Genomic DNA, 24,420 nt, shown 5'->3' on the forward strand with positions numbered 1-24,420 from the left:
TTCAAGATGCTGAATGGATTTTATATCAAGTCTATGAAGGGAAAGATGGAGAATCCTAGTAGTGTATAACATGAAAGAATAGCAATTAGATTGAAGCAGTTTATGTTTTAAACTCTGAATAATCATTTATTTTTTCTGTTAGATTTCCTCCACCCATTTTTAAAATGCTATCTAATGGTTTCCTGGTAATCCCTTTAATACTATTTCTATTGAATTATTTCTGGTTTAAGTGAATGTTCATAGAATTTCTCACAGACTTGAAATTTCGTAGAATAAATGTAACCTGGAAGTATTCCTCTAGAGGAATAGAATTGAAAAGGGAAATTATGTTAAACTTATACTGGTTAGTCCACACTTGGGAGTACGGTACACAGTTCTGGTCTGCATATTACAAAAAGGATATAAAGGCACTGAAGATGGTGCAAAAATGATTTATAAAGATGATACCAGAACTGAGTGGTTATAACCAACCAGGAAAGACTGAACAGGCTGGGGCTCCTTTCTCTAGAGGGGTGACCTAACAGAGGTCTTTAAAATTATGATTGGGTTTGATGGGGTAGAGGTAGATAAGATGTTTCCACTTGCAGGGGAGTCCAAAACTAGGGGACATAAATATAAAATAGTCACTAATAAATCCAATAAGGAATGCAGAAGAAACTTCTTTACCCAGAGAGTGGTTAGAATGTGAAACTTGCTACCACATGGTGTAGTTGAGGAGACTAGCATAGATGCATTTAAGGGGAAGCTGGATAAGTACATTAGAGAGAAAGAAATAGAAGGATAAGCTGATAGGGTTTGATGAAGTAGGGTGAGAGGAGACTTGTGTAGAGCATAAACACTGGCATAGACTAGCTGGGCCAAATGGCATGTTTCTGTACTGTAAACTCTAGGTATATTATTCAAGTGTCAATAGTTTGGGTGATTGGGACTACAAGTGTATATCAGCAGTTGTCCTTATCCATTGCTAAATGTTCATGATTTAATTATTGGTTCAAATACAGGTATTTTACTGTAGTCCTGTATCTTATTAACAGCACAGAGGATGCATTTGTACTACAACTCCAGCATTGGTGTGAGTTGGCTTCCACTTTGTTGTGACGAGACCTATAGAAATACCCAGTTAAATCAAAGATGGATTCGGAGAGAAATAAAAAATGAATGTTATAATTTATTTAAATTCTAAGTATGGTGACAGAAAAGTAAACTGCACCTGTTTTTTGTATTTTGCCACAGCAATGTGAAGATAATGTATTTTAACATTTGAAAGACAAAATATTTTCAATGTAAAATGCTTGTTTGAAATTTCTCCCTTTCAGGGAATATGTTTTAAGTAATTTTAAAAGTTGGGGAGTTACTATTTTTCTAGAACTAATTTACTGACTGATATATTCCCCCCCTCCCCCTAAGAGGAAGTGAGATTACATAGTTATATCTCTAAAGATATGCTAACTAATCCCTAGGCCACAGATTCTAAAATTGTGAATTAGGTTAATTTTTGTGTGCTTTCTTCTCAAGATACTTCAGATTGCTCAGTGAGTATGTGATATACCCATTATGATATGGGACAATGTGGACTAGGAAATTCACAGGTTTAATCTCTGGTCTTTGCTGTTCTTTCTTAAAATGATGGTTGGGGCATTACAATTGCATATATGCAAATCAACAAAACTAGCAGAACCTGACACACACTTTTATAAATGTGACAGCACCAAAAAAGCTGACACAGGCCTTGCAACACAGACAGTTACATGACAACATGCAGGTAGTCATTTTAAGGAGCAGGCATACTTTCTGGCATTTTAAAGTCCACTCTAATAGGCCTATCAAGCTTAAAAAATACATATTTATCCAAGCAGGGTTAAAGATATTTTAAACATGAAAATGAAGTAGTTATACATACTGCAATACAACTTTATGGGTTCCTGTTCCTTTCATTGGAAATTTAATCCCAGGTGCATCCTGTTGATTTGTGAACTAAAATCTTTTACAACACACACCTATAATACACCCAACTGGCAGTGCCTTCTACCTTCAACAAATTAATACCAACTCACTATCTCATCTTTCCCTATACTGGCTCCCATTACAGTGCAGAGAGAAGTGGCAGATTACCTGGATTTGAGCATATGCTGAATTAACTAATAGTTTTGGGAGCGTTAAGGGTTAGTAAATACATCAAAAACAAAGCTCTGAGGAAGGGTTATACTGAAACATTAATCCACCATTAGATAGGGCACACTTCAAACGTTCTCTCTTTTTAAAACCTTAAAACACATGTTGCTCTTAATCCTGCCTAAATGAATTTTACTGGAAATCATCATTGCACATGGCAGTTGTTTAAAAAGTGCACGAAGGTGTGGTTTGAAGGAACAGGCACTGGAAGCTGAATTTTTGTTCTTCGTTGGACTTGACTGGCTATCTCCAGTCTGGGGTTTGTAATTTATTCCACTCCTACTGATCATTAATTTCATTCCTCACATTTCCCTAAGCATGATGATGCAGACTGTCTGGTTACTGCATGATGAGAATGGGGCCTCTAACAGAGTGTTATAAACAAATTGAAACCAGTTATAAAATTATGGAATGTAATCGGGTGCTATATTTGCCCAGAAATGGGAGCAATGGTCTTCTGCATTACACATTACAACAGATGGGGATTTCAGTGTAAATTAAGTGAAACTCATCACCACCCCAATCCCACTTCCTATTTTGTTTCCAACCCGTGGCAATTACATAAGGGCAATGACCAGAAACATTATATAAAAGCCGTTAATGCATGCACAACAGGGAACCACATTCTTTATCTCAATGGCTGTAATTTGTCTTGAAGAAAGTAATTGGTCATTTGGGATAGCAGTTGAACATCTCTGTATTGGGAAATTGATTTTAACAGCTGTGTTTTTTCAGCTTTTTTGTTATATATAACTTCTGTAGAGAGCAACCTAAACAAATACTTCTACAACTGCAATTTGCAAACACTACTAATTCAGTTTAAAACTATATTAAAACAAAATGGATGCATAATGTAAAGTAGTGTCTGTTTCTGACAGGCTCTAGTCCTACCGCTAATCGATCTGATTGGTTATGAAAACCTCCAATCTAGAGGGGAAAAAAAGATTTCCCCCCCACTCCCCCAGAGAAAAGTGGGCACAGATTGAAGAGCTGAATGCAAGATTGAAAAGCTGACTGTTGGCATGTATGCAATCAATGTTAGCAATCCTGTGTTAGAGGGGAAAATATCAGCCAGAGTTTTTATTCCTCATTCGTATGCAATAATCGTGCTGGAAAGTGCTTGGTTAACTTGATTTTTCTACCCTCATTTATTTTGGGAAGTAGTTCTCCTTTGGTACGTTTTTTTTAAAGCTTAAAACTCAGTTCACAATGTGGAAAATTGCAGAGCAGGACCTACCTTGTTAATATGCTGCTGTTTAGCATGTTAGCATACTAATTTCAGGAGGTGAGTTTTTAATATAGTCTCTAAAATACTAATGCCTGGAATGCAACCATTTTAATTTGGACTGTGGTCTACAACCTGAATGGAATGAGTAGCGTATCATATTTTGGTTTGCTTATAGGATCAAATAGATACAGAATGTTAGCACCTAGGCCGTTCCAATTTAGAATAATTTCTTGCACTTCTGTGTTTTGCAATTAATTTCTTTACATCTTTTTGCAGTTATGGATGTGCAAGCCTTTGAGCGACTGCTTGGTCCTTGTATGGATATTATGAAGAGAAACATTGCAAATTATGAGGAGCAACTAGTGGACCTTTTTGGAACAAATATGGATCTCACTGATCCAAGTGTATGAACAAGAAAAATCATGGACATCATCATGATACATCACTGTGGAAATGGTGGTTTTCCCACTGAAAAGTGCATTTGAATTGTATAGAAGCCAAGCATTTTTGTAGCTATTCTGTTTACTTACTTCTAATTTTGGTTAGAAAATAACACCATTGCAATATAGTGATAACCTAAAATGTAGCCTTTATGTACCGATTTTCTGAAACAAACAGGTAACTAAATAATGGATCAATTGTTAAATGCAATAGTCAATATCTGAAATTGCTCAGCAAAGGGTCTGCAATGACCAAGAAAGGCCGAAAGTTTGACTTTAAAGGTGTTGATTCTGCACACAGTGCATTTTAAGTTGGAGTATAAGTTAGTTACTAAGGCTTATTTGACAGTTTGGGTCCTGTTTACATTGAGATATCCCACTAAATATACAGGACATGTATATCAGAATTAAGCGAATTTCAATGTATTTGGTATGGAAATCTGTAGCTTTTTTATTCTGTAAGTTTAATTTTCATGCCAAAGTATGATTTGTTTATTTTATGAACACAAGATTTATTTATAGTTTTTGTTTCAATTTGACATGGATCATTGAGGAATGAAAATTCTAAAAATGAAGAATATTGGAACATGTTTCACCAAAGAAAAATGTGTATGGTGAGGTATAATTAAAATAATGTCTATTTATTCCTAAATTTAATTTTACAGAAAGTTTGTTAACTAATTTACTTTTTCCCTGCTTCTGAAGCCTCCCACCCTTGTATGCAGGACTTGCTGGAGCGATAGGTAAATAGAGCCATGTGATGTGCTTTGAATCTGATTTTATGGTAGAATCATCAGAAGTTGCTTTGAAGTGGGAGGTGATAATTGAATAATTAATTCTTTTCTGCTGTGGAAAATGCAAGTAATTACCATTATAGCAGAACTGTTAACCCATTTTATCCACGGCCTTGAATTTGAATGCCAGCTTTGCTAATGTATAGGGGGGAAAACACTTCTCAAATCTTTTGCCATCATGCTATGCACATTATGACCCTTTTACTCTGAATCCAAAATAGAAATCAAATTCATCCAATTATATAATTCATCGCAATACAAGTTTTAAAGTGAATGTTTGTAGAGAGCATCTATGTGGGTATTTACTTTTATCTTTAGCTAAATTAATTGTAGTCCAGTCATTTATCTAGAATATGTTTTGTCAGATATAACACTGATCACAAAATTGCACACAAAAAGTAGACAGATGCTAAAGACTATTTACTAGGGCTAATTATTTGATCAAGCTATATGTTGTACTGTACCAGAATTATAGTCTGGTTTTTAAAAACCCTTTGGCACTCTTACTATGTTTTCTTGAGTACAACTAGGCATTTTTAGAAGACATTTATGCATCTAATAAAATATGGACTTATTTAAGTAACTTTTTTGTAGATTTTTCTCTAATAAAAATGAATAGGCTGTATTATCAATAAGTATTAATTAAAAGGGTTTATCTGTTACAAGCATTTACCATTCTAAAGATATTACAGCATATAACTGTTGATCCCCTTTGATTCTGTTTGTAAATTCTAAATTGGCTCTTGCAATAATTTTAATATTCATACCAAATCTTGAAACCAATATAGACTTCAGTAAAGTCATTGTATGGTTGCAAAAAAAGTTCCATGGATGAGCTATTTCCCTATTGAAAGTTACTGTGAGGGAAAGAAATTTTAGTAAAATATAGATTCCTGTGGTGTTGCTCATAGGCAGTCTTGATTCTGGACTGACCTATTTAAGCAGATACCACTCTTAAATAAACTTCGGTGTAACACAGGATGCAGCTCTTTAACTTCACTGACCAACTGTTTTGGGAGTGAGACCCCCAAATTGCTAGGCTATTCTGGCACTCCTGTTATAACTCCAATGAGAGACTGGTGGAACTGCTGAAAACTCAGTCAGAGTCTGGATATGCCTCCTCTCAGACTTGGAATGGAGCTTTCTGTAGCCTTGTCTGAGGGTGGAGCCTCCACCCATTCCAGTCAAGGCCACTTATGCAGAAGGTGGTTGGCTTAGGGCAGGGACTTCCGACGTTGGGAGTTCTTGCTTCCCTGGCATCTGCGGGACCTGGTGTAAGTATACCTGCAGTATGTTAAGTGAAATGAATGCCATTCTCCTGCTTGAAGGAGGAGGAGTATCCAAGCTAGGAACATGGCCTGGACCCCTCAAGATTAGTGGGGGTGGTCAGGGGGAATTAAAAATAATCTCGGCGCAGCCCCCAACACAGGACCATTGAGGCCACGATCCAGTTTTCCAGGGGGACCTAGCATCCGCCTGCCTCGCCCTCCCAGGCTGGCCAATTTCATTGACGTTTCCAACATCTTTGGGTGGGGAGGTTCTGCAGATGCTTCCCCCATGTTGCTGAAGGCTTGCTCCTGGAAATTTCTCCCTGACCCTGTGAGCTTCAGCATGGTTACCAGTATGTCCAATCCCACTGTAACTACTAGGTTTGCGCCCCATATATTTTTTGAGCCTGGGTTTTTATAGCAATGACTAAGAAATGTAACACTTTTAGAAAATATCAAGCTAAGTTACATCTTTAGTATATTTACATGATAATGCTAATGTTGTAGTGTAATTCTAGAGATGAGTCCTGACCTGACTCTGGAGAGAAGCATTGAGAGAGTCTCTGGAGGGAAGGTCTTGCACTGCTTCAATTTGTCCCATAATGTGGATGCAGCTGCTTGCACTATCCAAACATTTAATTTAACTGCACATGTATGTAAACATGTCTAAATAACAGAATTGAAGTTTCAGTGTAAACAGGGTACTGCCTGGTGGATGCTTGAACTGTCTGACTGGTAGCTGCTATCTAAATGTACCCCATCCTTGTTCATCAAATATCTCTGCAACAGTACTTAGCACCAGAAGATTTGACATGTTTAAAGCACGATTTTCATTCAGAACCTTCTTCCAAACTTGAATAATGGTAGTCCTTCCAGAACTTGGCACTATTTATCCTTTTCTTTTTGTGGTTTTTGAAGGCTGCCATAAAACATAAAAGAAATGCACCAACAATACAAAACATGAAGACCTGCTCTGAATCATTCCTATCTAAGTATTTCCCTACTCGGTGACTTCCGCCTTGGATGTATTTATGTTCAAACCTCATTGTATTTGCAGAAGATTAACAAGTGATTAATAGATACAGTTTTTGCTTTCATAGAAACATAGAAAATAGCGGCAGGGGTAGGCCATTTGGCCCTTCGGGCCTGCTTCGCCATTCAAAATGATCATGGCTGATCGTCTAACTCAGTATCCTATTCCTGCTTTTTCCCCATATCCCTTGATCCCTTTAGCATTAAGAAATATATCTGTCTCCTTGAATACATCTAATGACTTAGCCTCCACTGCCTTCTGTGGTAGAGAATTCCACAGGTTCACCACCCTCTGAGTGAAGAAATTTCTCCTCATCTCTGTTCTAAATGGCATATCCCGTATCCTGAGACTGTGACCCCTGGTTCTGGACTCCCCAGCCATTGGGAACATCCTCCCTGCATCTAGTCTGTCTAGTCCTGTTAGGATTTTTATATGTTTTGATGAGATCACCTCTCATTCTTCTAAACTCTTGTGAATATAGGCCGAGTCGACTCAATCTCTCCTCATACGTCAGTCCTGCCATCCCAGGAATCAGTCTGGTAAACCTTCGTTGCACTCCCTCCATGGCAAGGACATCCTTCCTCAGATAAGGAGACCAAAACTGCACACAATACTCCAGATGTGGTCTCACCAAGGCCCTGTATAACTGCAGTTGGACATCCCTGCTCCTGTACTCAAATCCTCTTGCAATGAAGGCCAACGTACCATTCGCCTTCTTAACTGCTTGCTGCACCTGAATGCTTGCTTTCAGCGACTGGTGTACAAGGACACCCAGGTCTCGTTGCACCTCGCCTTTTCCCAATCTATCACCATTCAGATAATCTGCCTTTCTGTTTTTACAACCAAAGTGGATAACCTCACATTTATCCACGTTATACTGCATCTGCCATGTTCTTGCCCACTCACCCAACTTGTCTGAATCACATTGGAGCCTCTTTGCATCCTCCTCACAGCTCACATTCCACCCCAGCTTTGTGTCATCTGCAAATTTGGAAATGTTACATTTAGTTCCCTCATCCAAATCATTGATATATTTTGTGAATAGCTGGGGCCCAAGCACTGATCCCTGTGGTACCCGACTAGTCACTGCCTGCCACCTGGAAAAATACCTGTTTATTCCTACTGTTTCCTGTTTCAAAGTTGTCTTAAAAGATAGAGTTCTTGCTTTACCTTGTTTTGATGTTTTATACAAAGAAAACAAATCACTGCTTATAAAAAGTTTCCCTTTTAGGTTATAGTCCTAAGTAATTCTCCATGCACAGGTGGGGTTGGAGCTTACAAATAGCAAGTCCTGGCATTCTCTATGAATACCCAATATTGCTACAAATTATTTTTAAAAATTGGGATTGCTGGGTGCTGCAGCCCGCAACCTTGTTTCTTCAGCGGACTGGGCATGTAAAGTTGCAAAAACTCAAAGCTTAGGCTTGTCTTGTACAAGCCTCTGATGAAAGACATTTCTATTGCAACATGCCATTACGCAAGTAACTGTAATCTTCTGTATTCAGTTATCAGCTTAATGTGTCAAGCAAAATAGTAACAAAGGATCTTCAATGAAGTGTCTGAAGCAGTTTCATTAGTTCACAACTTTTTATTGGTGGATTTTGCTGACTGTTCATCGGTTATTTTTATACATCCTTTGTAGTTTTCCCTAGTTGAAGTTTATGTATTCACTTGGCCATCATGCCTGTGCTACAGGTGGCTCCACACTGAAACTATTGACTAGTCCCATTTTCTCAAACTTTTAATGTTCTTCTTTGCGTTTTAGCTCTTTCAAACGTTGTAATTGAATTGGCTTCAACAGCCATGTGTGGTAAAGCATTTTCTATTCTCATAGGTCTTTCATGTGAAAAAATTTCCACTACTCTGCCCATTTATGTTTCTGGTAGGAATTGGCAGGTCCTTTCTCCCCCTTCAATAAAAAAAACTTTTTCTTGCTATTAGGAAAGGGCTCTGTTGATTTCTACTCCTCCTAAGATCACCTTTTACTTGCAGTGATTGCTAAACCTCAAGTCATTTCAATGTATAAATAGATGTCTAAATTGTGATAATGGATCTCCTATGAGTAATCTGGCATTTGTGATGTTTAGCTGCTATCCTGTTCATTTAAGGCCACTGCTTTTAATAAGTAAATCCAGATAACTATAGCAATTTACAATAGTCCTCTGCCCTCAGAAGTTTATAACAGCTTCTAAATTTCAGACTTTATGCCAATAGCTTTTTTTTTGGAAGACTGGGCAATCTTCCCAAGGTGTTGCATGGGGGAGTTGAGACCAGTTGAAGATTGTTTTACATTTGTAACAGTGTGATGGATGTGTGCTAACATGAAGATTAACAATGCATCATTTCTACCTGGCTGTCAAACTTTATATCTTGTTCAGTACAGTTACAGGGAGGGTTTTCCTGCTGGGTAATAGAACACTTCCATTTTGTTGGAGTATCTGGCATTTCCAGGCCTGGAATAGAATAACCAGATGTAGAATATAGCTACTTTTACACTCCCAATATTGGGAGGGTGACGTTAAGATATATCTTGATAATACTAAATTTAAAAAGGTTGATCCAACAAGTTCAAAAAGCTGACAACTCAAGAACTAGCCCTCATGTTGAAAACAAGTAGCAATACAGATTTTGTACCTTAAGCAGTAGGTACAGAACCTTAATCTTTTTATTCCTCCAATAGATGAAACACTGAATGGAAAATCCAAGCGTTGAAGGCATAAAATCAGTGGTGCATTTCTAGAAGGGTTCTGGGTTACTGCTGAAAAAAAATGTAATTATTAAAAATGATGCATTCTGGTTAATTTTAAGCACTTTTATACTTTACAATTAAAAGAAATAGGAACAGAAACATTTGGATTTTCAACATAACATATCCACCATCACTTACCCAAAAGTCATTCCCCCCCACCTCCCCTTCCGAATGCACCAACGCAGGTTCGTCGTCCTCCAGAGACTTGAGCACGTTATCTCGGCTGGCACTTCTGTGCAGTACTGAGGGAGTGTTGAATTGTTGGTGGTGTTATCTTTTATTTGAGACGTTAAACACAGGCCACTTCTGCCTCTTAGGTGGACATAAAATATCCCACGGCACTAGTCGAAGAGGAGCAGGGGAGTTCTCCTGCTGTCCTGGCACATGTTTATCCCTCAAACACCTAATCTGGTCATTCATTTAATTGCTGTTTGTGGGAGCTTGCAGTGTGCAAATTGGCTGTAAATCCCTTTGGGATGGCCCGAGGTTTTAAACGACTATATAAATGCAAATTCATTCGTCACACTACAAGTATCACAAGCTGCAACAATCTTGAAATGCTGTGTGCTCATCATGGCAACCTGAAACTGGCATGTTTCAAACCCTACAGTTCCCTGCCCAATTAAACTCTGACCTTTGTGAAGAAAATAGTCAACCATTTATTCCTCCCTCTCCCAACAAATCTTGGGTAAATAAAATACATTATGATGTAAAAACTTTTGCAAATACACCTATTAAGTTTCACCAAGGCTGGCATTTGTTACCTGCCCTTACAGCTGAAGCCTGTTCCTGACTAAGTCCTCCCCACTGCATTTCTAGACAGCTGGCACCTTTTGCCACGTACCAGGGCTAAGACTGCATCGGACTGGACCACCCCAACTACAATTAAAGCCTGGCATCCCCCTAAACTCCCCTCTCTGCCAGTAAGTCCCCCTTACTTAATTTCAATTTGCCACATGTTGATTGTTGCCCTCTTCCTTCTTCCTATGTATCCTTTCCCAGAATTGTAGAATTTAATCCTTATAATCCCAGAAAAGCATGTAATAGAAATTTATTTTGATTTATTCAATCACAGTCAGAATCCCTGATAATACATTGTGCATTACAATGGTATGACACCTCTGACTCACCATGTGCAATGCATTAGAAATGATACATTAGCATGTGTTTATTATATTTCGTGTCACACTTGTATGAAAGTTTCTTGATCAGCTCAAATTTCATATTCATGAGTTAAGTCAGAACTCTCAGAAGTCACAAAAGTCTGCCAATAAAATTACCTGGGTGAAAAAATTCATCATCCTTCTCACCACAACAAATCAGATGGCTGAAGCTATGAGCAGTGCTGAAAATCTACTAATAAAAGAAACAGAAATTGAAATTGCTCAAAAAATTACATTCAACATTTTCCCACACAAACTCATGACCAGTGTTCAAAATAAGGTTTCAAACATAAAAAAATACATATTTCATAATATCATGGTTAAACTTAACCATGAAGTTTTTAGCATCTTTAGGTATCATTAGGTGGAGGCCTCACTCAGGATTGCAGTTACAGTGCTTTTTTTTATATAAAAAGAGTTGGTTGTAGATGCACTATGTTTCAGGAAGCCAATTCTACTCACTTCACTGGGCAAAATTTTATAAACTTCTACCCATAGCACTGCCACAGGCAAACCAATGATAATTATATCCTGTCTGTCATCTCATGCTTCATATGTTGTACTTCTTGGTTGGCTCAAATTTCATGTTCAACAAATCTGAACTCTCAAATAATGCAATACATTAATCAAAAATGAGCAACTAAAATCTACAAATAAGGTAGAACATGAATAATCAGTCATTCAAAAAAAATTAAATTCTTTTGGCTGCAACAAATAGGAGCTCAGTGATTGAGAGAAGTGATGAAAATTTACCACTAAAGAAAAGCACAAACTGAACCATTCAAAAGTCTGAAAATATTTTTTCAAAATCTTTTCATCTACCATTTATTATCCTCACAAACTCATATCCAAAATAAGGTTTCTAACATAATAGAAACATATGACCAATTTTGCCCTAAAATTAAAATTACCTATAAAATTATATTCTGTGTCTGGGTAGCTTCAATAATATGTTTTATTCACAGGCCTCAGTCTCTCTCAAAAACCTGGGCTTGGAGTTGATGTCTTGTCAGAGCTATGGGTCTGTTGACTGAAGGGAATTGCCAATTACACCTGCCTGCAATTGCAAGTATGTCACAGTCTGAGCTACCTTAAATGCAATGTGGAAAATCTCGAATGTGCATCAGTATGATTCTTAATTCAACATCTGGAAGCTTGTCTTTCTTTAGGCTATAATAATTTTGTTTTTCCAAACAATTTCAAAACAGGCTGCTTAATGAATTTTAGAATATTTTTGAGGGAAGGTTTCAGTGACTATTATTAACTGCTATTGAAAAAAAAACTTTAGGGGTTTAATACCTAGGCTTTAATTTATACTATGAATTTGAAAACATTGATTCTTTACATTAAAAATTGCAGCTATGCTATTTATTTATTAATATATATATATATAGCTGCAGTGAGTAAGAGGAAACATTAATTTATTTTCCAGGATGCAACTGAAAAACATTGTTTCTAGGCAGAAGTCATAGGAATTTTTTCCCAAATTCTTTCACTGGATATATGAATCCATCCCACCCCCAATTCCACAACCCAGCATTTCTTCTCTCTTCTTTCCCCACCTCCGTCCCCGCTCCATATAGTGTAATTTATGATTCTCCATGAGAAACATAATGGAAGATTTGCTACTATAAAAAAAAAACTTGATTTGAATGTACATTTCATATCTCCAAGTGTTGCATATTCAAAACTTCACAGATTTGAATGTTACACTAGCAACTGATTGGCTTAAATATAATTTTCATAAATCATTATTGAACAGGTACAGAATATAATCAAGTAACAAGTGGAACAAAAGCTACCAATCATTAATTGGCAGTCAGCATATAGTTACCAATAAAACAGGGCAACAGATGAAATTGATTAAAATACTATTTCCAAATCTTTTCCTATCTTTGGTTAATAACCTCAGGAATATAGTACCAACAAATTTTATAACAAGCACTGGAAAAAATACATAATTTATTTTAAAAAATCATTAAACATCTGTATAAAATTATCCATATCCTCTTGGTAATTCATCTGATAACTTTTGCCAACATCAAGAGTCTGGAGTTTGAGTTTTCCTGCAGTTTGCTTTATTCAGGTAGGCCTTGCCTTCTAATATTTTGAACCACTGCACATATGTGACAAGTGAAACTTTGATGTTGATTATTTTTCGATGTTTTACAAATGGTTAAATCAGCTGCATTTTTTTGTGTGTTCTAAAAGAGGACCCAAAATGTATCAGCAGAAAAAGATTATGTTCTGGAGTGACTTTATTATTCGAGTTTGGAAGGAAGTTGCTAATAAAAGTCCTTATGTTAAACATATTTAAACAGAATTTTTCAGTTACACCAACTAGTGTTATGGATATATTTGGGAAAGGACAAATTTTCAAGTTTTTTATTTTCACAAAAAAAACCAGCCTAAACAGATGGGGTAGTAAACAGTCTGTGCGAAAACTTTTGAAACAATTAATTTATAATTTTTGTTGAAAACATTGTATTCTTTACCTCCAATCACGAAGGAAACAGAAGCAGCTGTAAAATAAAATATTAGTGTTTAAAACAGTTGGTTGAAATATGGAGCTGTGACAAAGCTTTAGGTCAGAAATAAATATGAATTTTGGTTCTCTGAGAAAATGTCTACTTTCTGAATGTTATTCTTCTAGCTAGCTGTATTGGCCTGTGGTCCATGAAATTTTGTGTAACTTAACAGAGCAGTTGTTTTAACCACATCCAGCTTGTGCGCTAAAAAAACCTGCCAAACAGAATGCAGAAACATTACAAGCCCCTGTGTGCATGCACGACCTGTGTTTAGTGAAGTGCCTCCCTTGCAGCTTCCGGTTCCAGCTCATGTTATTAAAAGTATGCAACTTGTTTCCTGAAGCATGCCTGAGTTCTCTTGATCTATGTCATAGGTTGGGCCATGGGAGGTCCCTTGTTTTGCAAAATAAAATAATTTGTCCTTCCACCGTCTCCACATACTGTAGCAGTAAAGACTAACTTAAATTGTCTTGGAAAGCATATGCTGAGCGTGCAGATGACATTATCATGATCTCCTACTAGTAATTACATAAAGCCCCAGGACCAAAATACTTAACCTTTGTAGATACAACATATGGATGATGCATATACAAATTTGTAGTAGCTTTCTTATATGTGTAAATATATACTTCTTGAGCCTAGAATTAACTGTTGGCAGTACTAGCAGACAAATGCTTATTGCATTCATATGATAGTCCTTTGTAAACTATTTTAAAGCAGGCATTAATCCATTTATTTAAAAAGGATCAAATGTTAGCTTGGTTAGTTGGTAGTACTTTCATCCTCTGCATTAGATGGTTTTGGTTTAAGTGGAATTCCAGGACTTGAGCACACAATTTTAGGTGGACACTTACTTCAGTACTGTAAACAGGAATCTTATTTTATCAATTTATTCATTTTTATTGCATCATTGTTTGCTTAGCTTGGTTGGTAGCATTCAATCTGAACTAGGACACCTGTGTAGTACTGAGAGCTAATTTGTTGCTTCATTGTCAGAGATAGTAGCCTTCAAATGAGATAATAAATAGAGCCACTATTCAAAGAGCAGAAAATGCTCTTGACCAATATTCCTCCCTGATCCAACACCAAAGAAAAATTGCCATTCATCTTATTACTGTTTGTGGAATGTTCCTGACGTACCATTCACTGTACCCCATTGTGAAACTGCTTTGCTAAACTGTAAGGTGTTAAAGTGCTATATGAATGCAAGTACCTTGAGTGTAGTTTTGTAACTAGCTGGCAGGCAGGTTTGTGCATCAATAAAATTTGCACTGGTTCCATGTTCCTGGATGGAAATTTATTTGTCATAGAAAGGGAACAGAGCTTTTTGGGCATGGAACAAGTAGGGGCCATTAAGTCCCAAGGCAAATATCTGACTGACTCATACCTAGTTATAGGTTTCACTACCTCTTCATTCTTCTTCTCACTTTCTGTCTCCCTGCTGTATAATACACCATGCCCATTCAGATCTCTTTCCCCATCCACCACTACTCTAGTGCTGAACTACCACAGCCCCAGGCTTTTATTTCCCTTCTCTGCCATGCTCGCCACAACACTCACTGTTGGCTCTCTAAATAGTCTCCTGAACATCCCCACTCCATGCTCCAAATCAGCTTTCCTCACCTTGGCTTATCACCTTACAACAAAGCTCCTTGTTCAAGCACTCCATTGTCTATCATACCATCTCCTCTAAAACTCTTGGGCATCTTACTCACCAAAAACTCCCTTCTTTTAGCCTCAATCACTACATGCACTGAGCTTATCGGTGAGGATTTCAACACCCATACACAGATGCTGCTTGATCTGCAAGTTTTTCTCTCCTCCCTCAGCTCAACATTCACACAAAGTACCCATCCATACACTTGGCCTCACAACCTCACAGGTCTCCATCACTGACAACAGTTCAGCCACTTCCTCATTCAGATTTTCCTGCCAGCTTCAAATCCCATGACCATCTAGTTCCACTACAGGGAAAAAGTACCTTCCTTTCTCTTCCCCTGCCCCCCCAACCTATCAAATGCCTTCTTCTTTGGTCCACTACTCATACTTAGTCATAGATCCCTCAACCTGCTCCATAATTGTCTTGCTCACACCTTCAATGCCCTTGACCCCAGTATGTCTTGGTTAGTCTCCCACCTCGAATGCTGCTCTGATGCTATACCTACCACATCCACAGCCTCAAGTTTCTGGGCTACAGATTAAAGTTTATGTGGCAACTGACCAACCTGGCTCTCCAATGGATGTGGTTCAACCACATCAAGTAGTATTACCATTCTTTTGCAGCCATATCCTATTACCGTTTTGGAAGGCAAGAACGACCACATAACTTCTTTACCCCACCACACCTTCTCCCCTGAATCTTTCATCTTCACTTGTGAACACCAAAATTGAGCAGCTCATGGACTACTTTGTCTTGAAAATTTGAAACTATCAACTTGGGAGTTCAACATCTGCTGTCCCCTCACCTCAGCTGGGCCACCTCCAACTTCAGCCTCACTCCTCTGCAGTTTCTCTCCCTTCTCCCTTTCTAATCGTGGTAAACTTATTTCCTTGATGACTCTCACTATTTGTCCCCTTGACCACCTTCTTACAAAGCTTCTCTTCAACCCTAAAATTGTTGATGGGCCAGAGAATAGTAAATCCATAAATTAAAGAATATCAGTCAAAGGGTGTTCGAGAAATCTTTCTCGCTTTTCTAAAATGTTCCTGGCAAAGAATTGTTGGAATTTACCAATCACATCTAGGTTTATAAAAATGCCTAAAATTAACTTGCCTTTGAATCATTTTATATACCTCAGTATATTAACAAGCTCAAACCAAAACAGGAGCGCAGTATGACACTCAAGTGAAACAATTAACTCTTAATTGCCAAAAATGAATTCAGGCTGCATTAATCAACACTACTTTATTTAACAGTTATAATAACAATTAACATCATCATATTTTTAACTATTGTATACATTACATTTTTAGGTATATTAACTGACGGTCAAAACATTATAGGCACAAATATAGTTGTGTATGCAGAATCTCAGCATTAGCTTGGTTTTGTTTTATAAATAATTGTTACGTTCAATATTATCAAAATTACAGTTGGACCCAGCAAGGTTATATTTACAATTGGCATTCAATTCAATGCTGTTAACTTTCCAGCTTTGAATATTGCGGCTTTCCTCGTATTGCATGAGCAGAGACATGACCGTGTCATTTTCGGTGTCATTGCAGTAGCACTGGCGATCCTGCCTTCCTCTAGAATATTCCTCTTCACCTCTGGGAGATGCCTGCAGCAAGCCATCGTCCATTGTCATTGTCGTTTCTCTTTAGGTGTTTTCTTCTCATGCCATTTTAACCAATGTCTTATATACATTTCTGTATTGTTATACTGTTACTTCACATTACCTGAGCTGAGACTTGAGTAGTTCACTAACAGGTGTAACACTTTACAGGTTTACTTCTGTCAGATTAAATGCTTAATCTTTTATTTCCTAACTTTCATTTTTAACTCTCTCTGCTTAGAAGACCTGCTCCTTAAGCTCTTTACAACTTCCTTCAATATTCTTCCAAAATCTTTTATACCTTTAACAAAGAAATCACCTTTCAAATCACATAATTATTAGCGACCAACCAAGGAGATTCATTGTCAGTTTGTTCACAGTTTGACTTATCAGTCACCATAAATCAGCGGCCCCATCAATGGCATCTTATGTGACTTGCGACTACAGCTTGTTGTCCCTCTTGCCCTACTTGATCTCTCTGCTATGTTCTGATGTTGCTGACCATTACATTTTTCTTCACAGCTTCTCCTCATTTACAAACTTTTCTCCCCTGGTTCCACTACCATCTCCCTCAATGTAGCAAATACTTCCTGAAACAGTAGCTCCTCCAGCAGGGCCAACTGTGGTGTGCCCCAGGATTCTGCACTCAGTCCCCCATTAATCATCTACATTCTATCCCTTGGAGACATCATCCACAAGCACAGCTTTCACATGAATGCTGATGAAATCCAATGCTAACTCTCTACCTCCACCATTAACTTTGAGTATCATCTCTGGAAAGTCTAAGATGAGTCAAAATTTCCTCCAGCTCATCAACAAAACAATCACTTTCAGATCCTTTCGGCATCTACATGCTTCTGACACTGCTTCCATCAACCTCCTAAGCTGTCTGGTAAGACTAGACCGGGTAGTGTCTGGCTCAATTTTGATAACTTGCATCTTTTACCTCCACCGCCAAAACCCTAATAAATCCCTTCATCATGACTTTTTGAATGCCCTCTCTAATGACCTTCCCTCCCATCACTCGTCACAAACTCAAATTGATCCAAAATTTTGTAGCCCATCAGCTTCAGGTATTAGATTGTGAATGCTCATTGACCACATTCTTGCCAAGCTCCATAGGCTTCATGTCCCCCAGCATATCAATTTCATGGTCATGGTTTTCAAATCCCTCCACAGCTTTGCCCAACCCCAGCAGTGACCTCCTCCAATTGTATGTCTCAACACACATCCTCTGCTCTTCTGATGTTGGCTTACTGCTTGTTCCTCACTTCTTCTGTTCTACCATCAGCGGGCAATCCTTCAGTCACTGCACTCCCTCCCATATCTACTCCATCTCACTTCCTGCAAAAACAACTTAAAAAAGCTCGACTGACTACATTTTTGGTATATCTTCAATTTATCTCCTCTTTCCCCTCCTGGTTAAGCAACATGAGATTTTCCGACGAGGCACTACACAAGAAAGCAATTTTTACTGCCAAAGCACTATGGAAAATAGCCTAGTCAAAAAAAATGAAAGAGCCTGAACCAGGAGAAAGTCTCTAAAATCTGGTTCCTTGTCTTGGGTTACTGCCAACAATGTATCTGCATACATATAATATGCCCCAACTTGGTGAAGCTACATGTATGCTAAATAACAGAAGTAGCAGGCTATAGTCAGAGCTAAGCAGCCCCACAACCAATGTATCAGGTCAAAGCTCTGCAGTCCTGCCACATCCAGTTGTGAATGGAGGTCCCCACCATCAGAGATGCCAGTGTTCAGCCAATTTGATTCACTCCATGTGTTATCAAGAAACGGCTGAGTGTGCTGGATACAGTGCCAACAACATTCCAGCTGTAGTGCTGAAGACCGGTGTCCAGGACTAGCCGCACCTCTAGCCAAGCTGTTCTTGCATTTACTCGACAATGTGGAAAATTGCCCAGGTATGTCCTGTCCGCAAAAAGTAGGACAAATCCAACCTGGCCAATTACCGCCGTATCAGCCCACTCTCAATCAGTAGCAAAGTGACGGAAAGAGTCGTCAACATGCTATTAAGCGGCACTTACCAATAACCTGATCACTGATGCTCAGTTTGGGTTCCGCCAGGACCACGGCTCCAGACCTCAACACAGTCTTGGTCCAAACATGGACACAAAAACAGAATTGGTGAGGTGAGAGTGACTGCCCTTGACATCAAGGCTGTATTCAACTAAGTGTGAGAACGTCCAGGCTTGTGCTGAAAAGTGGCAAGTAACATTCGCGTCACACAGGTACGGTAGCATAGTGGATATGTTACTGGACGAGTAATCCAGAGGCCTGGACTAATAATCCAGAGTCATGAGTTCAAATCCTACCATAACAGCTGATGAATTTAAATAAAATTCTGGAATAAAAAAAACTAGTATCAGTAATGGTGGCCATGAAACTACCGGATTGTTGTAAAAACCCATCTGGTTCACTAATGTCCTTTAGGGAAGGAAACCTGCCGTCCTTATATGTGACTCCAGAGCAATGTGGTTGATTCTTAACTGCCCTCTGAAATGGCCTAGCAAGCCACTCAGTTGTAAAATCTCGCTAAAAAAAGTCATAAGAAGAATAAAACCGGACACGACAAAGGCAAACCAAGCCCAGTCGACCCTGCAAAGTCCTCCTCACTAACATTTGGGGACTTGTGCCAAAAGTGGGAGAGCTGTCCCACAGACGAGTCAAGCAACAGCTTGACATAGCCACACTCACAGAATCATACCTTTCAGCCAACGTCCCAGACTCTTCCATCACCATCCCTGGGTATGTCCTCTCCCACGGGCAGGACAGATCGACCAGAGGTGGCGGTACAATGATGTACAGTCAGGAGGGAGTGGCCCTGGGAGTCCTCAACATTGATTCCAGACTCCATGAAACTTCATGGCATCAGGTCAAACATGTGCAAGAAAACCTCCTGCTGATTACCACCTACCACCCTCCCTCCCTCAGCTGATGAATCAGTCCTCCTCCATGTTGAGCACCACTTGGAGGAAGCACTGAGGGTAGCAAGGGCACAGAATGTACTCTGGGTGGGGGACTTCAATGTCCATCACCAAGAGTGGCTCGGTAGTACCACAACTGACCGAGTCCTGAAGGACAAAGCTGCCAGACTGGGCCTCGGCAGGTGGTAAGCGAACCAACATGAAGGAAAAACATACTTGACCTTGTCCCCACCAATCTACCTGTCGCAGATGCATCTGTCCATGACAGTATTAGTAGGAGTGACCACCGCATAGTCCTTGTGGAGACCAAGTCCCGTCTTTGCACTGAGGACACCATCCAACGTGTTGTCTGCCACTACCACCGTGCTAAATGGGATAGATTCAGAACAGATCTAGCAGCTCAAAACTGGGCATCCACAAGGCGCTGTGGGCCATCAGCAGCAGCAGATTTGTATTCCAGCACAATCTGTAACCTCATGGCCCGGCATATTCCTCACTCTACCAATACAAACAAGCCAGGGGATCAACCCTGGTTCAGTGAGGAGTGTAGAAGAGCATGCCAGGAGCAACACCAGGCGTACCTAAAAATGAGGTGCCAACCTGGTGAAGCTACAACACAGGACAACATGCATGCTAAACATGGAAGCAACATGCTATAGACAGAGCTAAGCGATTCCAAACCAACGGATCAGATCAAAGCTCTGCAATCCTGCCACATCCAGTCGTGAATGGTGGTGGACAATTAAACAACTAACGGGAGGAGGAGGCTCTGCAAACATCCCCATCCTCAATGATGGCGGAGTCCAGCACGTGAGTGCAAAAGACAAGGCTGAAGCATTTGCAACCATCTTCAGCCAGAAGTGCTGAGTGGATAATCCATCTCGGCCTCCTCTCGATATCCCCACCATCACAGAAGCCAGTCTTCAGCCAACTCGATTCACTCAACGTGATATCAAGAAATGGCTGAGTGCACTGGATACAGCAAAGGCTATGGGCCCCGACAACATCCCGGCTGTAGTGCTGAAGACTTTTGCTCCAGAACCAGCCGCGCCTCTATCCAAGCTGTTCCATTACAGCTACAACACTGGCATCTATCTGACAATGTGGAAAATTGCCCAGGTATGTCCTGTCCACAAAAAGCAGGACAAATCCAATCCAGCCAATTACCGCCCCATCAGTCTACTTTCAATCATCTGCAAAGTGATGGAAGGTGTCATCGACAGTGCTATCAAGCGGCACTTACTCACCAATAACCTGCTCACCGACGCTCAGTTTGGGTTCCGCCAGGACCACTCGGCTCCAGACCTCATTACTACCTTGGTCCAAACATGGACAAAAGAGCTGAATTCAGAGGTGAGGTGAGAGTGAGTGCCCTTGACATCAAGGAGCCCTAGAAAAATTGAAGTCAATGGGAATCAGGCAGAAAACTCTCCAGAGATTGGAGTCATACCCAGCACAAAAGGAAGATAGCAGTGGTTGTTGGAGGCCAATCATCTCAGCCCCAGGACATTGCTGCAGGAGTTCCTCAGGGCAGTGTCCTAGGCCCAACCATCTTCAGCTGCTTCATCAATGACCTTCCCTCCATCATAAGGTCAGAAATGGGGATGGTCGCTGATGATTGCACAGTGTTCAGTTCCATTCGCAACCCCTCAGATAATGAAGCAGTCCGAGCCCGCATGCAGCAAGACCTGGACAACATCCAGGTGTGGGCTGATAAGTGGCAAGTAACATTCGCACCACACACGTGCCAGGCAATGACCATCTCCAACAAGAGAGAATCTAACCACCTCCCCTTGACATTCAACTGCTTTCCCATTGCCGAATCCCCCACCATCAACATCCTGGGGGTCACCATTGACCAGAAACTTAACTAGACCAGCCACATAAATATTGTGGCTTCGAGCAGGTCAGAGGCTGGGTATTTTGTGGTGAGGGACTGCACCTCCTGACTCCCCAAAGCCTTTCCACCATCTACAAGGCACAAGTCAGGAGTGTGATGGAATACTCTCCAATTGCCTGGATGAGTGCAGCTCCAACAACACTCAAGAAACTCAACACCATCCAAGACAAAGCAGCCCGCTTGATTGGTACCCCTTCCACCACCCTAAACATTCACTCCCTCCACCAATGGCGCACAGTGGCTGCAGTGCGTACCATCCACAGGATGCATTGCAGAAACTTGCCAAGGCTTCTTCGACAGCAGCTTCCAAACCTACGACCTCTACCATCTAGAAGGACAAGGGTAGCAAGCAGATGGGAACAACACCACCTGCACGTTCCCCTCCAAGTCACACACCATCCCGACTTGGAAATATATCGCCATTCCTTCATCATCGCTGGCTCAAAATCCTGGAACTCCCTACCTAACTGCACTGTGGGAGAACCTTCACCACACGGACTGCAGCGGTTCAAGGAGGCGGCTCACCAGCACCTTCTCAAGGGCAATTAGGGATGGGCAATAAATGCTGGCCTTGCCAGCGACGTGCACATCCCATGATCAAATAAAAAAAAAACACAAGTGCCAGGCAATGACTATCTCCAATAAGAGAATGCCTATACACCTCCTCTTGACATACAATGGCATTACCGTCTTTCCTGCAACTCCATGTTTGAACCTGTCCAATCAGGTTTCCACCCTTGCCTCAGCATTGAAACGGCCCTATGAAAGTCACAAATGACATCCTCTGTGATTATGACCGTGGTACACTCACTATCCCTCCTCACCTTCTCGACTTATCTGCATCCTTTGACACAGTTCACCACAACATCCTCCTCCAACACCTCCGTTGTTCTAAGTGGGAATGTCCTCACTTGGTTCCACTCTTACCTATCCAGTTGTAGCAAGAGAATCACCTGCAAAGGCTTTTCTTCCCACCCCCACACCTCTGGAGTCCCCCAAGGATCTATCCTTGGCCCACTCCTTTTTCTCATCTACACACTTCCCCTCAGCAACATAATCCAAAAATACGTCAGGTTCCATGTGCTCCACCTCAGCACCATCTCGCTCCACCCTGCCATTGCCTCTGTGTTATCAAATTGCTTGTCCGACATCCAGTCCTGTGTGAGCCAAAATTTCCTCCAATTAAACATTTTAAAGACTGAATCCATTGTCTTTGGTACCCGCCACAAACTCCATTCCTTAGCCACTGATTCCATCCTCCTCCCTGGTCACTGTCTCAGGCTGAACCAGACTATTCATAACCTTGGCGCCCTATTTGGCCCTGAACCGCTTCCAACACCATATCCTCTCCATCAGTCCAGAACTAGGGGGTCATAGACTCAAGATAAAGGGTCGGCCATTTTGGACCGAGATGAGGAAAAATGTCTTCACTCAGAGGGTTGTGAATATTTGGAATTCTCTACCCCAGAGGGCTGTGGATGCTCAGTCGTTGAGTATATTCAAGGCTGAGATCAATGGATATTTGGACACTACGGGAATCAAGGGATATGGGGATAGAGTAGGAAAGTGGAGTTGAGATCGAAGATTAGCCATGATCTTATTGAATGGCAGAGCAGGCTCGAGGAGCCGTATGGCCTACTCCTGCTCCTATTCCTTATGTCCTCATCACAAAGACTACCTACTTTCACCTCCGTAATATTGCCGGTCTCCTCCCTTGCTTCAGCTCGTTTGCTGCTGAAATCCTCATCTATGCTTTTGTTACCTCCAGACTTGATTATTCTAGTGCTCTCCTGGCCGGCCAACCATTTTCCATCCTCCATAAACTTAAGCTCATCCAAAACTCTGCTACCCACCTCAGGTCCCAATCACCCATCACCCCTGTGCTCGCTGAGCTACATTGGCTCACTTGCTGATCTACAACCCAGCAATGCCTCTATTTTAAAATTCTGATCCTCGCGTTCAAATCCCTCCATGGCCTTGTTCCTCCCCATCTCTGTAATCTCCTCAAGCCCTTCAACCCTCCGGGAACACTGGCCTCATGTGCATTCCCCACTTCCTTCGCCCCACCACTGGTGGCCGTGCCTTCAGCCATCTAAACCTTAAGCTCAAGAATTCCCCCCTAAACCTCTCTACCTCTCTCTCTTCTCTACTATGGTCCTTAAAACCTACCTCTTTGACCTAGCTTTTGGTCACCTGTCCTAATGTCAATCTTTTTCTGATTATGCATGAGTAAAGTGCCTTGGGGCATTTTACGATGTTAAAGGCGCCACAAAAATGCAAGTTATTGCTGTTGTAAAGACCAGCCTTAAGCCCCACGCACTCCAATCTGTTTCAGTTGCACAGAACGACAGATGTGCACTTTGTACTGTCCAATATTCCAATGTATGATCTTTGCCTTTTGCTTTTCAGTTTATAGTGGGCATATCTCAGGCAATCCTAATGGTTCAGGAAAAGGTGAGAGATGACCAGGATCGCCACAGATGTCCCTAAACTACTCTGATCTGAGCCACAATCACTTAAACGGAGCAATGCGCCTTTTCGAGTTTGAACACTCAATATTCCACCAACTATCTTCAAACACGGACCCGAATTTTCCGCTGTTCTTACTTATCATACTATCCGCACACTGTCAGTGCCATTTACAAGAGTCACTGATCTTCAGCATTAATGTCTTGCAACCGGCGAAGAAACAGCCACCTTCTTGGAACTAACGTGAAACTGACCCCATTGTTGGGACACAACAAAACACGCACTCGCTAACAAATCTCAAAATTACAACGGAACAAACCTGAAGTAATTTAGACTCGGATTATGTCGACTTGTTATCAGCTCCTCGACCTCCAGCGCCCCCCCCCCATCCGGGGATTTTAGACTGGGGGTGGGGCGGGAATGGAAGGGCTCCCGTCATGCTCCGCGCGCTATTG

The 24,420-nt window shown here is 40.6% G+C and overlaps 1 protein-coding gene and 1 long non-coding RNA gene across 11 annotated transcripts in view; one reads left to right on the top strand and one right to left on the bottom strand.

Annotated features, from left to right (window-relative positions):
- The window catches only part of LOC137341603 (cAMP-dependent protein kinase type II-beta regulatory subunit-like), a 75,152-nt gene extending 69,935 nt beyond the window's left edge, over positions 1 to 5,217 (top strand). For all 3 annotated transcript variants that reach the window (XM_068004863.1, XM_068004862.1, XM_068004861.1), the window contains one exon: positions 3,677 to 5,217. In XM_068004863.1, the coding sequence (XP_067860964.1) occupies positions 3,677 to 3,810 (134 nt within the window). In that variant the 3' untranslated portion in view covers positions 3,811 to 5,217. The remainder of the gene's footprint in view (positions 1 to 3,676) is intronic.
- LOC137341604 (uncharacterized) overlaps positions 1 to 24,395 on the bottom strand; it is a 53,730-nt gene extending 29,335 nt beyond the window's left edge. For 3 of the 8 annotated variants that reach the window (XR_010967064.1, XR_010967063.1, XR_010967062.1), the window contains exons 1-3: positions 24,285 to 24,395; positions 10,965 to 11,040; positions 9,570 to 9,693 (exon numbers count right to left, since the gene is read on the bottom strand). This is a non-coding gene — a long non-coding RNA (uncharacterized lncRNA). Of the gene's footprint in view, positions 1 to 6,601; positions 6,822 to 7,841; positions 7,917 to 8,503; positions 9,694 to 10,964; positions 11,041 to 13,342; positions 13,370 to 24,284 lie in introns of those variants that run through there. The other 5 variants (XR_010967065.1, XR_010967060.1, XR_010967066.1 and 2 more) reach the window with 5 other exon arrangements.
- Between the last annotated feature and the right edge of the window lie 25 nt (positions 24,396 to 24,420).

This window comes from Heptranchias perlo, chromosome 24 (genome assembly GCF_035084215.1).
Source record: "Heptranchias perlo isolate sHepPer1 chromosome 24, sHepPer1.hap1, whole genome shotgun sequence".
Classification (NCBI taxonomy): Eukaryota; Metazoa; Chordata; class Chondrichthyes; order Hexanchiformes; family Hexanchidae; genus Heptranchias; species Heptranchias perlo.